The 15,100-nt window shown below is 41.2% G+C and overlaps 1 protein-coding gene across 2 annotated transcripts in view; it reads left to right on the forward strand.

Moving 5' to 3' along the window:
- Window positions 1–15,100, forward strand: part of SERINC5 (serine incorporator 5) — a 44,335-nt gene that overhangs the window by 15,637 nt on the left and 13,598 nt on the right. Inside the window, exons 1-6 of one of the 2 annotated variants that reach the window (XM_027882438.1) lie at window positions 6,095–6,294; window positions 6,655–6,833; window positions 7,123–7,205; window positions 9,785–9,878; window positions 11,297–11,508; window positions 12,291–12,386. In XM_027882438.1, coding sequence (XP_027738239.1) covers window positions 6,223–6,294; window positions 6,655–6,833; window positions 7,123–7,205; window positions 9,785–9,878; window positions 11,297–11,508; window positions 12,291–12,386 — 736 coding nt within the window. In that variant the 5' untranslated portion in view covers window positions 6,095–6,222. Of the gene's footprint in view, window positions 1–6,094; window positions 6,295–6,654; window positions 6,834–7,122; window positions 7,206–9,784; window positions 9,879–11,296; window positions 11,509–12,290; window positions 12,387–15,100 lie in introns of those variants that run through there. The other variant, XM_027882429.1, reaches the window with a different exon arrangement.

The following is a 15,100-nucleotide window of genomic DNA, read 5'->3' on the forward strand; positions in this document are numbered from 1 at the left end:
TCTTGGTGCTCCCGGTAGTCTAGGGGAAAAGACACTGCACTGTCACTGCAGAGACCCGGGTTCGATTCCCGGTCGGGGCCCCTCCCCGGGCAGATGGAGCTCGTTAGCCCTGTAAGGCAATCCATCTACGTCCTGAGGACCTCGCTGCCACCGTCCAAGCGTGCTTGGCCCCGGCAGATGAACCTCAGGATTAAAGGGTGGGCTCAGTTCCGCGCACACTGTGTCTCACCTAAAAAATCCAATGCACAGGCTGGAAGGTGGAAAGACCTTCCCCGGTTCTTCGTTCGCGAAGAGACTGGCATCACCATCACCATCTTGGTGCTATGTGACAGACTGCTGCAAAACACAGTGCTGCAGAGCCTTTACAAGGGGTTTCCTTCAGTGTGTGTTGAGTCATTGGCCTATAACAACAGCAAATATTGTTAATCTCTAATTGTCATTCTAATTAAAGATCTTCAAAAGCATGAAAGGAGCTGTGGCTAAAACCAAATTTTAAAACTCAAGTTTCTTTCAGAGTCTTAATATAACTTTCCTAAGCGAAATGTCACACAGCCTGGTATTGCTCACACACTGGACCTGATGTACCACATATTTGGTTTGGTTTCATAAGCCACCAAAGTAGAACAAACCCTCTCTCTCACCCTCTACCAACTGCCAGAAAAAAAGTCTGTTTCTAAGTAGATGGAACAATGGCTCCATGGCTTAGTTCTTAAAAATTAAGGTTCTGTACCAAACACATCACTGGGCTTCAGGGTTGTGAAAGTGCTTGTCCTGGAGGTTCAGAAGGCTCCCCTCGCTGCGGGCATGTAGTTGTTTTGTGTTCCCCTCCCAAGAGAGTGCTGTGGGTGCACAGTTAGGGCTGTTTCCTCACTGAATCTGTTGCTGGACAAGCTGATGCCCTGCTTACATTCTGCACTTTGGTTTTGATTGTCCCTGAAACACTTTCCTCCACAGGATCCCAGATCCAGAACTGGTGTCAGCACTCTCTCCCTGCAACACAGATGGGCCAGCGGGCTTATGCAGACTAATTTGAGGGCTTCTGTGCTCTGCTGCTGCGGACCTTTCTTTCTTCCAGTTGTACCCTCTTTGTACATTCTGTCCTAATTTTCTTTCATTTAATAGCACTTTACATGAATTGTCCTAGTCCCACCTTCTTATCCCAGGCTACCAGAAGTTGATGACAGCCCTGTAGGAGAACCCAGTACAGACATGATGCTTGCCTGTGAGCTGTGACTTAAAAATTGTTCAACATGTGTGTTCTGAAATTGCTTGCCAGGAGTTTCTTTGACTTACTAGATGCTTAGCTTGGCAATAAAGTGAAAAACCCAAGTAACTTGAGTGTGTGGGAGACAAATTATGTGCTCACATCCAGATTTCATAAAATTGTTTTCCATCAGTAGTGTGGTTTTAATGCAGCATGTATCCCTACCAAAAAAATACTCCTTCCTCAACAGAAAAGTGATTCAAAAAGCCTACAACAACATGCTTTTCAGTACTGCCAAATTTCTTTTCCAGTTCATAGTCTTGAAAGCTCAGTGTGGGAGGAATTGGCACAAAGGATAGCTGTTACTGTGAAGTGGAAAGAGAATCACCCTCTTAGTTTAGATCATTTGAAGTCTTTGAATGGGAAATGGACCATCTCAAAGTAGGCTTTATTTATCTGCTCTCTAACTTAATAATTTTGTTTAGGGCTGTTAAAAGTTGAAAGACCCCTGAAGTTAATTCAGCCCAGTTGTAATAGAGCATATGTAGTGGGATCAAGGAACACTCCTAGCTCCTGAAGCCAGACTAGTAATAAACGGTTTGCATGATGTTTCTGGGACCTCACCTTCTTGGGTTTTTTTGAGAGGAGACAGGATTTTAATTGATTAGATTTTTTTTTATTATTTTTGTATTGAAAAAATTAAAATTTCAAATTGTAGTGAAGTCCTTTATGGAGCTGTAATCTTGGCAAGGACTCATGTCTGCTTTATCAGTTTAGAGTTCAAATACCCATGCTAATCTTAGGTGAGAGGAATCTCTCTTTTGTCAATGAGAGGGTTTGTGGTTTGTGTTTTTTTGGTTGGTTGGTTTGTTTGTTTGTTTTTGGTTGATTTGCTGTAAATTCCCAAATCTAAAGGTATTGTAGCACTTGGTCCTTTGGCATTATTTTGCAAGGAAGCAACACCAAATGTACATCTTTTAGGGACACCTTAATCGTAGACTTTTTAAAAATGTTTTTATTTGTTTTGCAGTATTTATCTACCCCCATGGTCATGCATTCTGTCTATTAAAAGACATTTAGGACTTCTTTTGGTTCCCAAGGTGCCAGATTTTGCAGGGCCAGCTCAGAGCTGAGGATGTGCTCTGCACCCTGTGGCATGGCTGGAAAAAAGAGGAGTCCCAGGGTGCTCAGCTTCCACAGCCTCACCAAAGGTGGCAGATAAATGAAACAATGTGTCAGTGGGAAGACATTGTATCCATGGAGTATTTGGGTACTGTTTCAAAACCTCAGTTCCTAGTCTAACTAGCACGTTTTTATGGACGTCCTTTTTCTGTGATAAGCCTTAGGAATTGAACAGAGTCCTTTGAGGGAGTGTTCCTTCTCTGTTAACATTTTCATTCTTCCTCCTCTCCTAAGCTGTTCTGGTGTCCACAGGACACCAAGGGAGAGGGGCCCAGAGGGTTAAATTCTGAAATATTTGCAGTGAAACCAAGGTATTTGTGTTTGATATCTGGGCAAGAAGCAAGAGGCAGTGGAGGGGCAGGGAAGGAGCTGATGGTTTTGACTAGGAAAATATTTTGAATAGTAGGATGCAAAATTGAATTTAGTGGAGCAATGTTGTGTATCAAGGCAAAAGGTAGGGTGGTTCATCAATAAAGACATGAGAGCCCCAGTGATGGGGAAAAAATACAGAAAAGACCAGTATGCAATTACACAAAATGGTCAAGTTAGAGTTGACTCTGTTGCAAAATTAGGCAAAGCGGAACCCAACTTGAAGTGCTTCTATTCCTTGACCCCTATTTTTTTTTCCAGTTATGCAAGTTTGGATTTTGATTAACAGATACAGCTTTACTCACAATTGTTCTTATGAAGCAACACCTTGCGTTTCACAGGCTTCAAAAGGATAATTGAGAAAATAAAAGGGACAGAATTGTTTCTGTCTCTCAAAAGAGTGTTTTCATGGTTTGGTTTGGTTTCGGTTTTTTTGATTGAATTTTTAATGTTAAAGGTATTTCAGAACTAGCGGTTTCAGTCTGAAAATATCCATATCCTACTTAAATAATGAAAGGAAAAATAAGGAAGATGTTTTCAGGAAAGCAAACGTCAGTGAAACTCATTTCATTTGTGTGAAAGCACTTCAGTATTAGATGGTTACACATTCTGGCAAAATATGCTTTCAGGCTTGTTTCCTCAGCTAGGTTTATATCTTGGTCCTTAACTTCATTATTGTATGTTACACCCCAAACTTGCTACCAAAAATAAGTTTTTAATTGCAGATGCCCGTTGCATATTTCTAATAAGAATTTAGCCATAGATTCAAGATAACATGTGTTTTAGTTTTTTAATTTTTTTATTTCATTTCTCAGCTCTTTTGCTCTTTTTTCCACCCGTACAGATTTTTTTTCATGCTTCTTCCTTTCCCATAATAAAGTTTGTCTGCCATATTCTCCCTCTTTGGATGAGGACATCTAGATGAAAGCAGTCTCTTTCAGGCCCATTTCTACACACTTCTTTCTTCCTATTCTCCCCCTGGTGCTGTTTCCCGCACTCCTGCACTCACGTGTTTGGGTGCAGACAGACCTGAACTCTGAGGTGGCCAAGCCCCATCAGGCTGGTGCCTGCCTGGATGCACTGTGGCCATGTTGGCATGCTTCTTGCTCTGAGATTATTTCAGGTGCCTGCAGCTTGCAGTGAGGGCAAAGCAAATTCAGGGCAGTCTGTTTCTGCTTCTGTAGATGTTGCTTGAAGTTGTTGAACATCTCAAAGGGCTTCAATGCATGGTGGAAAATTGCAGACTTAGCTGTAATAACATCACTGCTTGCACAGCAGCTGAGACGCTTGTGTTATTTGATACGATACTGAGTTTCTGCAACAAGAATGCTTTGTCCTCTACTCAGAGGCCAAATAATTTAGCTTATGTTGATTTTAAAGGTATAAAAGTAGATATTTCACTGTATCATGGCAAATAACTAATCCGTGACCTAAGAGCTGTGAAAACTATCCAGCAAATGGAAAGCATGGTAAATAGGGTGGGCAGGTTTCTCAGCAGCTGAAGATGTTTCAGAGATACAGATTTAAAAAAAAAAAAAAAACAAAACAGTCTTTTTCATCTTTCAGTGAAGTCACATAAGCTTTGATAAATTGTTCCCAGCAGTGGACCAACCTCTCACAAAAACATCAGTCCTATTGTCCCCAGCATTGTACTTCTGTTTAATGTCTGCTGGCATCCCCAAGAGTTTGGTTTTATTCTTGTTTTGTCCTTCAGGGTGATGGATCTCCTAAAGGGGCTTTCAGTCCCACAGGACTATTCCTGTGGCCATCACTTATTACTGCATAGCGTTGTGGATACTACATGATGGCTGAGCTCTTTATTGCTTGTGTGGGCACAAACTGAGCTATTGTTCTTGTGAATCTATCTATTTTCTCTCAGCCAGATCTGTAAGAAAATAACTTCTTAATGGAGAAAAGAACATATAGGGTCAAAAATCCCATCAATATGCAATTAAAGAAGATGCCCATTTATAGTTACACAGAAATTTGTTTTTAGTTAGCTAGACAATCAAGTCCTATGGTCCTTTGTTTCATTCTGTAAGTCTTGTAAGCAAAATTGTGCTTGGTACCAAGAACAGATCTTGCAAAAATCTGTCTCCTTGGTAAATACTATTATCTATATCAAACAAATAAGTAATTCTCCCAGAAATGTTGTTAGTTCAATATTATGTGTCTTTCTAACCTTTGCTGAAGGAATGGCTTTTATATGCAGAGAATAGGAAAACATTAATTGACAGCCCAGTTGCTTTCCCCGGCATTGCTGTGGCCTCTTGGCTTGCCCTGGCATCACTGTGGTGTTGATAGTTTTTATAATTATGCCAGTTAATCCATTTGCTCATTTTAAATGCTGGCACATTTGCCTGGTCTGACATTTCACTGCCTTCCAAGACCTGGGAAAAGTGTTGCTGATGCTGCAGACAATTTCTCAGAAGCTTTCGAAAAACTCTTGGGTGCAAGTTAGCTACAGCTACTCATTTAATGTCCAGCTTCTTATGCACTGGCTCTTCATCTCTGAGTTACTACTGAAAGAGCAACTCACAGTGGCCCAGCTTGAATCCATTCTTGTAATACCATGCAGCTGTGTTCAGACCTGCTTTTCATCTCCTCAGCTGTTCTGTCTCACCTGGGATCAGCTCTTTGTTGTAGTTAGGTTTCCTATCCTTAGCTCAGCAACTCGGTGTTGCTGTGAGCTGCTAAAATAATTTATCTTTGAGAAACTACACAGAGGGTTGTAGAGCTCCTGACTGGTTTGTTTCCTGGAACTAGGATGGAAATTGCATACCCTGCTGAAGGAGGCCGGGTTTCAGAGCCCAGTTGGCTGGAAGCTGGCAGTTTACTTGTTTATCCCTTGTTTCCTGTATCTCAGAGGGCTTTTGACCCAGCTGGGAATGCTGCTTGATGGCTTGCTCCCAAGCCCTGTTTGTTCTTTCACTGTCCTGGCTTTGTGTACTGACCCGCCTGCTGAAGGAAGAGGTTTCCTTTGCCAAAGTTATTTATTTGTGCATGTTGTGTCCTGCCACGTGTTGTCTTCTCTCTCCTCCAATTACCTGTACAGGTATCACCAATCAGCTCCAGAGGGTTTCGTGCGTTTCTCAACTGGTCTGACCAGCTTCAGCTGTAAGCTGTAAGCATACAGAGGCCCTTTTTTCTTTGGAATGGACAGTGGTTTTTAAATGCCTGTATTTCTGTGAACATGAAAGGTTCTCTGGCTGTGGTGGGAGGTTCTGCACAGAGGTGCCTCACCAGTGAGTCCTGGCCACACAGACCTACTTTTTGAGCACTCAGCCTCATGTCCATATGCTGAAACTGAAGCCAAAATGTGCAGCTGTTTGCTTTCCCCTTGTGGTGAGAGCAAGGCCTCAAAGGCAAATATTTAATGAGTCAAGAGAAGGGTGGAATTTTCTTGCCTTTCTGTTAATTTTAAACAAAATCAAGGCAACTGGCACAACTGCCTTTCAGAGACTGTAATGGAGAGTAGGGTTGGTGATGCTTGGATGTGCTTCAGTCTGCATTGCCACCCAGGGCATCCCAAGCAACTGGTATGTCTCATGTAAGCTGAATTGCTGAAGCAATCAGAATCTTTTGCTATAAAGCATGAGAAGAAAGGAGAAGGTCCCCAGGGGAAGGGGATAAACAGTAAGTAACAGGGATATCTTGAGCCAACAGAGCTGAAGTGGACTTGTACCCCAAAGCATCTGTAAGGAGTGGAGGTTCTGAAAATTTAAGTCCCTTGTGTTTTACATTTTCTTATGACTCTTGAACCCTTAAATACAGGCTGAAAGGGTGTCAAGAGTGAAAGGTGTTAGAAGCCAGTGAAAAGTCTATGATGCACATAGACATGCTTGTTTATGAGGGCCTTGTGTCCTATCTAACAGCTTATAATATGTTCTGCTTTTCAGATTCCTTTCTACAAGGAGATGTGCAAGGGTATTCAGGCGGGTGAGATGTGCGAGAAGTTGGTGGGATACTCTGCAGTGTACAAAGTCTGTTTTGGAATGGCCTGTTTCTTCTTTTTATTCTTCTTATTCACCATCAAAATTAACAGCAGCAAAAGCTGCCGAGCCTACATTCATAATGGGTGAGTTTTTTTGTTTGATTGCTTAATTTTCACATCTCTTTAGAGGTCTGTGGTGCCAACTTTCCACTTGGATGTCATGGTAGCAAAAAAGCTCCCTTCAATTACAAAAATTGATTTGTAGTCAGAAATAGTGCAGTCACATGAAAACTAAAGTGGTAATCAGGGGGTTTTTTACCTCTTGTTGGGCTTTAAATAGAGATTTCTTGTGGTACTTGATTTGAAGACCTCCAATTCCTATTATAAACATGTGATTTTTTGTTGTCGTTGTTTTTCTTTTCCTCTGATCCAGATTTTGGCTTATTAAACTTATAGTTCTGGCAGCAATGTGCTCAGGAGCCTTCTTCATTCCTGATCAGGACACTTTCCTCAATGGTATGTCCTCCTTACTTTGTTACGCTGCTTTGATCTGTGCTATCTTGTGGGTGGTTAAAAACCCTAGAGCTCTGATCAGCATGAGTATCTCGATGTTTCTTCAAGTAAAGCCTGTATGGGCCTGGTGCAAAAAGAGTATTCGGAACTGTTTTGGGGGGAATGCTGTGTGCAGAGACATGTCTTCATGGAAATGTGCAGGAAAGAGCATGTTTCTTTCTGACCAAGAGCAGGCCAAATGGATGGGTAACAGTACCACCGCAGTGCTGTCTTGCAAATTCTTTAAGAAACAGGGAACTCTAATGGTGCTAAATAAATTGTTCACTCAAGGACACAGGTAGTGCAGGTAGCAGTGGTAGGTAGCTCTGGTGTAGTACTCGAGCTGGGCTTCATGCTGTACTCTGGGGAGGTGCCAGTGCTCAAGGGGCCACAGTGACTTGCCAGGTGCTGTTTGCTGCCTGAAAACCAAAAGAATTTGGGATTTTGTTAGTTTTCAGGCTGGTGGAATAAATCCAGTAAAATAAAATTAGACTTCTTGGGCCATGGTATGAGTGCTCTGCAAAGAATGACATGTCAAAAGCATTTCCACTTTTGGAAGGCACCCTGGCACCACACAAGCATGCTGGTACTAGCTCAGCACTTAAATGCCAGCTGGGAGGAGAGCTTCTTACTGGAGTCTTGTGGGCTAGGAGCAAAAATCCTGGTGCTACTGAGATGAATTTGTTCTCATGTGAGAGAGATACTTGAAGGCCCATAAGCTGTTGAGTCTGGACAGGTGGAAAGGTGATCAGCAATTCAAAGGATTGTTTGCATATGATGCCTGCTTCCACTAGGACTTGGTTACGTTGTTCAGAACACCAGTTTCCTTTAGCCAGGGTGTTTAAAAGGAAAGAGTAATATGGAGGAAGAGAATAGAGTGGGCAGACATACTATGAGAACCGTACTCTTGGAAACTAAAGGTAAAAACCACTGCAAGTGAACCTCTGACAGGTATAATTCAGCTTCTTGCTCTTACTGTTTATGTGTTCCTGGCTCAGTTTGATGTCCCAGAAGTGATGCCCCTATTCCTCTCCTTTTTGTGCTGATTCTCAACAGCAATCTAACCTAGTGTGGAAATACAGCATAACAAGATTTATTCCCCATACTAGGTCACTTCCTGCTAAACTGTCCTCTAGTCAGTCTCTGAATTTGAGATTTACAGATGAGTTGGGAATTTTATGTCATTGTTTTCTCTTTTTTTTTCCCCTCCTATCAAGAAACTTTTACTGTTGTTTAGTTTGAGATTTTGTTTATTTGGTTTTGTTCAGTTTTGTTTGTTTAGGGGGCATTCTTCCTTATTGCTTATTTTTTTCTTAAAAAAACCCAAATGTCTCTTGTCATGCTACCCATGCTTACTAGTTTGTTGATCATGGAGGAGGAATATTACATGCAAGCACTAGGTTTGTATGGGCTATAGTGTTAATTCTACACTGGCCATATTAACCTTATCTGTTATGGACCCATAAAACATCCTGCAATATCCTGTGACAGTGGGATATCCTGAGAGTCTGGCTACTTAATTATTCATTCAGTTGGTAGTCTGCCTTTTCCTACTCTACTTCTTCCAAACAAAGATGGCACTTGGTGCTCTGTCTATTTTTTATGTACTTTTTTACAGGCTATCTTCTTCCATTTTTTTATATTATATGCTTAAAAACAACGTGCTCGCTTGCTTTCAAATAATAAGTTTGTGATACAGAAAGAAAAAATAATCTTAGTGTGAACTGCTAATGGAAACATGCCCTTACTGTTCTCATCTTCACTTCACTGATACGAGCTTTTTTCAGAAGGATATGGCTGAATTTTGCTGATGCATTTCCTCCTTCTCTGAAATCAACTGCAGGCTATGCACTGCACAGAAGCACAAACTCTATGTGCAGCTTAACATTAAAATAGGTATCTGTATTTCCCCAGAGGCTTCTTATGTTGCACATAAGAGATCTGTTGTTCAAAGTACCCAAACAGCTACCCAAATACAGTCTATGTAGGTCACTAGTTAAGTAGGCAAATAACCTGTCTTAAAATTAGTCAGTGAATACAAAGTGTTCTTTGGGATTGGCTTGGAAAAGTATTTGTAAGTACATGAACTCCACCTTTGTTTTTCTATGGTGCTGTAATCTGGATTGGAAATTTCCCTTTTTACTGCTGGGTTCTAGTACCTTGCAATTTCAGGGTTTAAATTCCTGTGCAATGGCTTCACACCACCTCCCTCCTCCAGTCACACAAATAAAGGTTTCAGTATTTTCTGTCTGAATATAGTATCTCATGGTCTCCACAAAAATTCTCTAGGTTAGGGAAACTCAATAAATGTCCTAATATGATTGTGTTGAAAGTGTAGCAGGTTGCAAGCTGAATTCATCAGGGAGCTAATTTTGAGTTAAGTGAGCTGGCCTTTCATCAGAAATCTCTTATCTCCTGCTACATCTGTGGGCTTGAGATATTCAAACCGCATTAACAGCTTCCCTGCATTGGCAATAATTCCATTTTATCTCAAAGGAAAGGCTACTGCAGTTTGACCTATTTTCTGCCTCTCTGCCTTGCAGCCTGGCGCTACGTAGGAGCAACAGGAGGGTGCCTTTTCATTGTCATTCAGCTCATCCTGCTGGTTGAGTTCGCACACAAATGGAATAAAAATTGGTATGTGTTGGGCAAGTTATATGCTTAAACTTCTGGTGCACTCCTGACCAATACTTTTCTCGTAACAAAGAGTATAACAGTATCATGGATGTAACTTTTGGAAGAAGACATTTTCATGTCAATATTCATTTACTTTCTCCTCTACCGGAGGAAATGTTTCCTTGTTATTCACTTCTACTCTGCTGATTTATTCTTTACCTCAATTGCTTGGCTTCCAGTAAGTGTGTTGGGATGCAGAACTCCTCAGTTGGAAAGTTTGTTTATATTTTATATGAAAATACACCTACTAAGAAGTGGAGTAAAACTGGATTTGCCAAATGTAGTAGTGAAAGTCTGTGCAATGATGTAAGCTGATAAATTCTGCTTTCTTGTGTCAGCTTAATGCACATTATTTTTTTTTTCTCAGCATGAGAACTGCAACTTTCTCTTCATCTTCTTTCCTGTCATCTAAATGGGCAAGATTCCATTACCAACTCACATATACCCCATTTGGGCACTGACCTGATTTCTGATTTAAGTATATTTACTATAACCTTCCAAGCCCTTAACCTCTCATCAATTTAATATACTTAAATTGGCCTCCCACATATATGCAGGGACTCCTGCCTTCACCTTTCTGTCTCGCATTTCTTCCTATACAAACTTTTGCAATCCTCTCTTGTTCTAGTTAAGTTACCAACTGCAAAGAAAGAGTTTTAGCAGATCTTTGGGCTTTGTTAGATTCATTTTGGGGAGGTAGAGGTGAGAGCTCCTTATACCACAGATATTTTTAGTGCTAATAACTGTAGCTGCTTCTTGTGGATGAAAGATTTTTGGTAGCATTTAGCTTTAGCTCTCCCTACATTAAATATTCTTTTAAAATAAGTCATGTTTCAACAAAACACCAGGAAAAAGACACAAAACAAACCAACAAACTAAAACGACTTTCCACACACCAAAAAGCCCATCATGTCAAAACAACTCTTGTAGTTGCTACTTTGAAACCCTGGTGATCTTTGCAAGATGAGAGTGCAGAAGAGAGGCCATGCTAAGCAGTATGGCTCTGCTCTCTTTGTGTGGAGACCACCACTGGCTTGTTGAGCCTGGGACATTCCAAGTTGCCACTGAGGATATCCCTGAAGTACTGAGCTGAGATGGGCTGATTGCAGAGACTGGGAGTTACGGGAGTCAGTGCTGAGCTATAATTACAGAAAGGGCTGAGCATGATTCTACAGAAGATAAACATGGATGCTAAGCAATGTTTCCCTCTGTTTCATGGGAGGAACCTGGCAAGGGTCTGTGTTAGTGTAGTAAGCACACGTGCTTCAGGAAAGCAAACACTGTTTTTCGTGTTTGAGGATATGAACTATTCAGCTATTAGAATTTTATGTTTTGAGGAAGGAAAGACAAAGATAAGGTGCTTGTTTCTCTCTCCCCAGGACTGCAGGTGCAAACCACAAACAAGTGTGGAATGGTTTGCTTGCCTTGGTCACTCTCATCTTATACTCCGTTGCTGTGGCAGCCCTGGTCCTCATGGCTCTCTTCTACACTCGCTCAGACGGCTGCATGTACAACAAGGTCCTGATTGGAGTTAATGGGGGCCTGTGCCTCTTTGTGTCGCTGGTGGCCATATCGCCCTGTGTCCAGAATCGTGAGTCCACTGACCTCTTCTCCTCCTGGATGTCGGGTATTGTTCCAACTGTGTGCCTGCAGGCATGAGCCATGTCTGGGCAGGAAGTCTAATGATAATTCAGAACTGGTGCTGCTCTTGACTCTTTATCTACATTATGAAGTGCTGTTGCTGGTCATCATCTGTACTGCTAAAACTATAGAGGTGTGAGACACTTTGGGTGTGCCATCAGGTAGTCATCCTGTAAAAAAGGCTCGTGATCTGATGGCTGGTATTGTGTTGTGAAACTTACCTAAGTCTTGCAGTGCTAGCAGTTGAAGTTGTCTAACTCATTCACCCTATTTTACCATTTACTTTTGACTACTTGTGTAGTTTGTAAAGTTTGGGCCTGGAGGAGCTGACAGCAATATTTCATATTTTGGTGTATTTTATGTATGCTGTTGGTATCTTGCATACATTGGACCTGAAAATGGTAAAGTGACTCCAACACAGATTTTACAGGCAAATAAAATTATTGTGGCAGCTGGTCAATAGCTTTTGAAAAGCGGATGCTTTTGGCGAAAGCAGAGGGGAGATTCTTTACTTACATGGGAATCTCTAATGACTTTCTAAAAATGCCATCAGAGCTGGCTTTTTTCTCTTGGCAGGCCAGTGGAACTGTATCCAAACTGCTTCAAACCCTTGTTTTCTGCTCTAAGTAAAAATAAAAGATACTGTCATGCTGTTCTTTGAAGGATACTAATATCTTTTTCACTTTGTTAAACTGTCTACAAAAATAACTTTTTTTCCTTTTTCTTGTGAAGGTCAGCCCCATTCTGGTTTGCTGCAGTCAGGAGTTATCAGCTGTTATGTCATGTACCTCACTTTCTCAGCACTATCCAGCAAGCCACCAGAAACTAGTAAGTTATCTGATACTTTATATAAATTCTTTTAGACATGCCGTGTACTAAAAGCAAGAATTTAGCAAACCTGAAATAACAAATTTGGGGATATAGAAGTACTGGGATATAGATGTGTTGATCTGTTCTGGCCTTCACAGAAGAAATTGCAAATATTACAAACATATCTATGCAGTAGAGAGACTGTGCAATTGGCACTCTCCATATACCTTCAATGGTTTGGTCTAGGGGAGCTTAACTTACCTTTCATGAGTTGCATCTGTTGCATCAGAGCAATTTCAATCTGTTTCCTATGAAAAAATTTCCCATAGCCTTGTAATCTATTCCTCCTACATCAAGTGCACATTCCCATACAAATAGGATATGACTAAACATGTAATGTGTTTGGTCTCGTGATGGAAAAGGAGTTGGAACAAATGGCTCTTGGATGCCTCTGCAATAAGCTGGGTGATCAGCTTCATCTGAAAGTTTACTAGGTCTAGTTAGTAGGTGCTGTCCATCAGAGTGGATATACTAAAACGACTTTTTTTCCTCTAGAAAAAGTGTGCTAAAGTGTGCTAGAGAGCCTTAGCACTGGATTCCTAATGGAGAAAAAACTTGAGTAGCACTCATATTTTGTTTTGAGAGGAAACATTCCAAGAAAGGACTTGGAGTTATGTTGCAGTAGAGATGATGCTGTTCTTCAGCAGATTTCCCGAACTCCACTTGTCTTCTACCAATTGGCATTCCAGGTCAGGAGTATGGAACTCACTAGAATTTGAAGGTCTTTACACTATGAAACCCCAGCAAGACTTCACAAGCACAACTTAAACTTTGTTTTACCCAGATAACTATCAGCTTCACATATTTGGACTGGAAGCCTTCTTTTCACTTAAAGAAGGCTTTTCTGGCTTGAATTAGTGCTAAAACATCCTTTTTTAATATTGTTCAACTGTAAGTCTTGAATAGCTGAAACAACAGTAACTAGAGGAAAATAAATCAACTGGCAGGAAGCAAAAGTTTATACAGACACTTCCCAAGAAGAAAGGGGAGAGACATGGGAAAAAATATCTCTGTCACACTTGTATAGGTACACACACACACAAAAGTATTCTAGACTTAAAAGGGAAAAACAGACAGTATTCAGGAGTAATATTTACTTAAAGAGCTAAAGCAGTGCTTTGAATGAATATAGAGTGGAATTTAGAAGGTGTTTCAATTACTCCTGACACAGCGTAAAAAGAAAAAGAAGGGGAAGAAAGTATGTATGGAAAGAAATCATTTGCCTTGTGTTGTTTCGTGCTTCTGACAAAGACTTAAGAGGTTAAACGAATGCTCTGATTCTTCTTGTATGTGTTGCAAGTGTGGTTATTGCATTTGTCAGAATATGCATCATGCACTCTCTCTTAGACCTCCTTGAATCAGATGCTCCTCCTTGTGTTCCCATGACCGATAATTTTCATGGTTGTCATCTGCTGTCAGAGATGCTCCATCCTCCCTTGTCTGTGTGATAGGACTCTCCATACTGGCCTGTCAGCTTTTACAGTGACGTGCTAGAGAATGTATGGGGTGCTGGTACTTTCTGTGGTGTCCCATGCCCTGTCACTCAGGTTTGCCATTAACTTACCTATGTTAAGGCATTACCCTCATTTGTCAAGGAGGGATTTCCAAACTGTCCGTCTTTCAAACTGGACACCTTGCATACAAGGCCTGAAGAAAATGCAGGTTGCAAGTATTTGCATCACCCAAAGAGAGTTGCAAATATCTTTAGAAAGAACAGGCAAACAAAAAGTTATGTCTCTTGAATCTGTGCTTATTATAATGTGCCTTAGCTTTTTGGTGCCAGACTTCACTAAAATGCTGGCCAAACAGTGGACCTTGCTGCAGATGTGTCCCTGATGGATACGGGTGGGGGAATCTGCACGTCTCTGGCCAAGGTATTCCATACAGGCTGATCATCCTCTTTTTTTGCTCTCACCTCCACACTGTCCCCTCTATGTCCTGATAAAGCTGTCTGTGCAGCACTGCAGGGCCATGCAAAAATCCTCCTCCACCAGGTCAGGGAACTGACTGAGTTTATTTTTAACCTGGATGTAGCCTTTGCTGCATTTTTTCCTCTGCCCCTACCAACAGTTGTGCTGTCTCAATAGGAATGCATTGTGGCTGCTGGAAAGTAGAAGGAGATACCTTAAGCAGCATTGACTCAAAAAGCTCTCGATTTGAGATAAAGTGAAGCTGTAATCTCTTGCTTTGGGATGATGCTGCAGGCTACTCTCTGCCTTGCCTTGATTCCAGGAAGATATCAAAATGCCAGATGCAACTGGGAACATCAAGGACTGAATTGGCTTCATTTCAGAGACTTAGAAGTAGGATTTGATTAGATGCCGAGACAAGATATTGCTGGTGCACCTTTTTTCCCTTGGTCTTCTGTATATCCCTCTGAGAATAGGGCTACTACTGACTACCTTTTTTCACTGTGTGTGAATTTCATTGTTGTCCTCAAGGCACCCTTTCTGTCAAAGAAATTTCTGGTCTCAGGTCTGCACTATCTTGATCTTATATGGCTGTGGAGTGTGGGCAGACTTCCAATTTTTAATTTCTAACTTCACAAAATGGATTTTTTCGGTTTTAGTCTGCTGTAGTCAAATAGAGAATTTTAGTACCCTAGTAAGTTGCATTTGTGTTTTGCCTGAAACACAGTCTACCAGATCAGCTTTACAGATTTTTTTTCTGTA

This window comes from Empidonax traillii, unplaced genomic scaffold (genome assembly GCF_003031625.1).
Source record: "Empidonax traillii isolate 1590-97213 ecotype Southwest subspecies unplaced genomic scaffold, ASM303162v1 scaffold8:size5222938, whole genome shotgun sequence".
Taxonomy (NCBI): domain Eukaryota; kingdom Metazoa; phylum Chordata; class Aves; order Passeriformes; family Tyrannidae; genus Empidonax; species Empidonax traillii.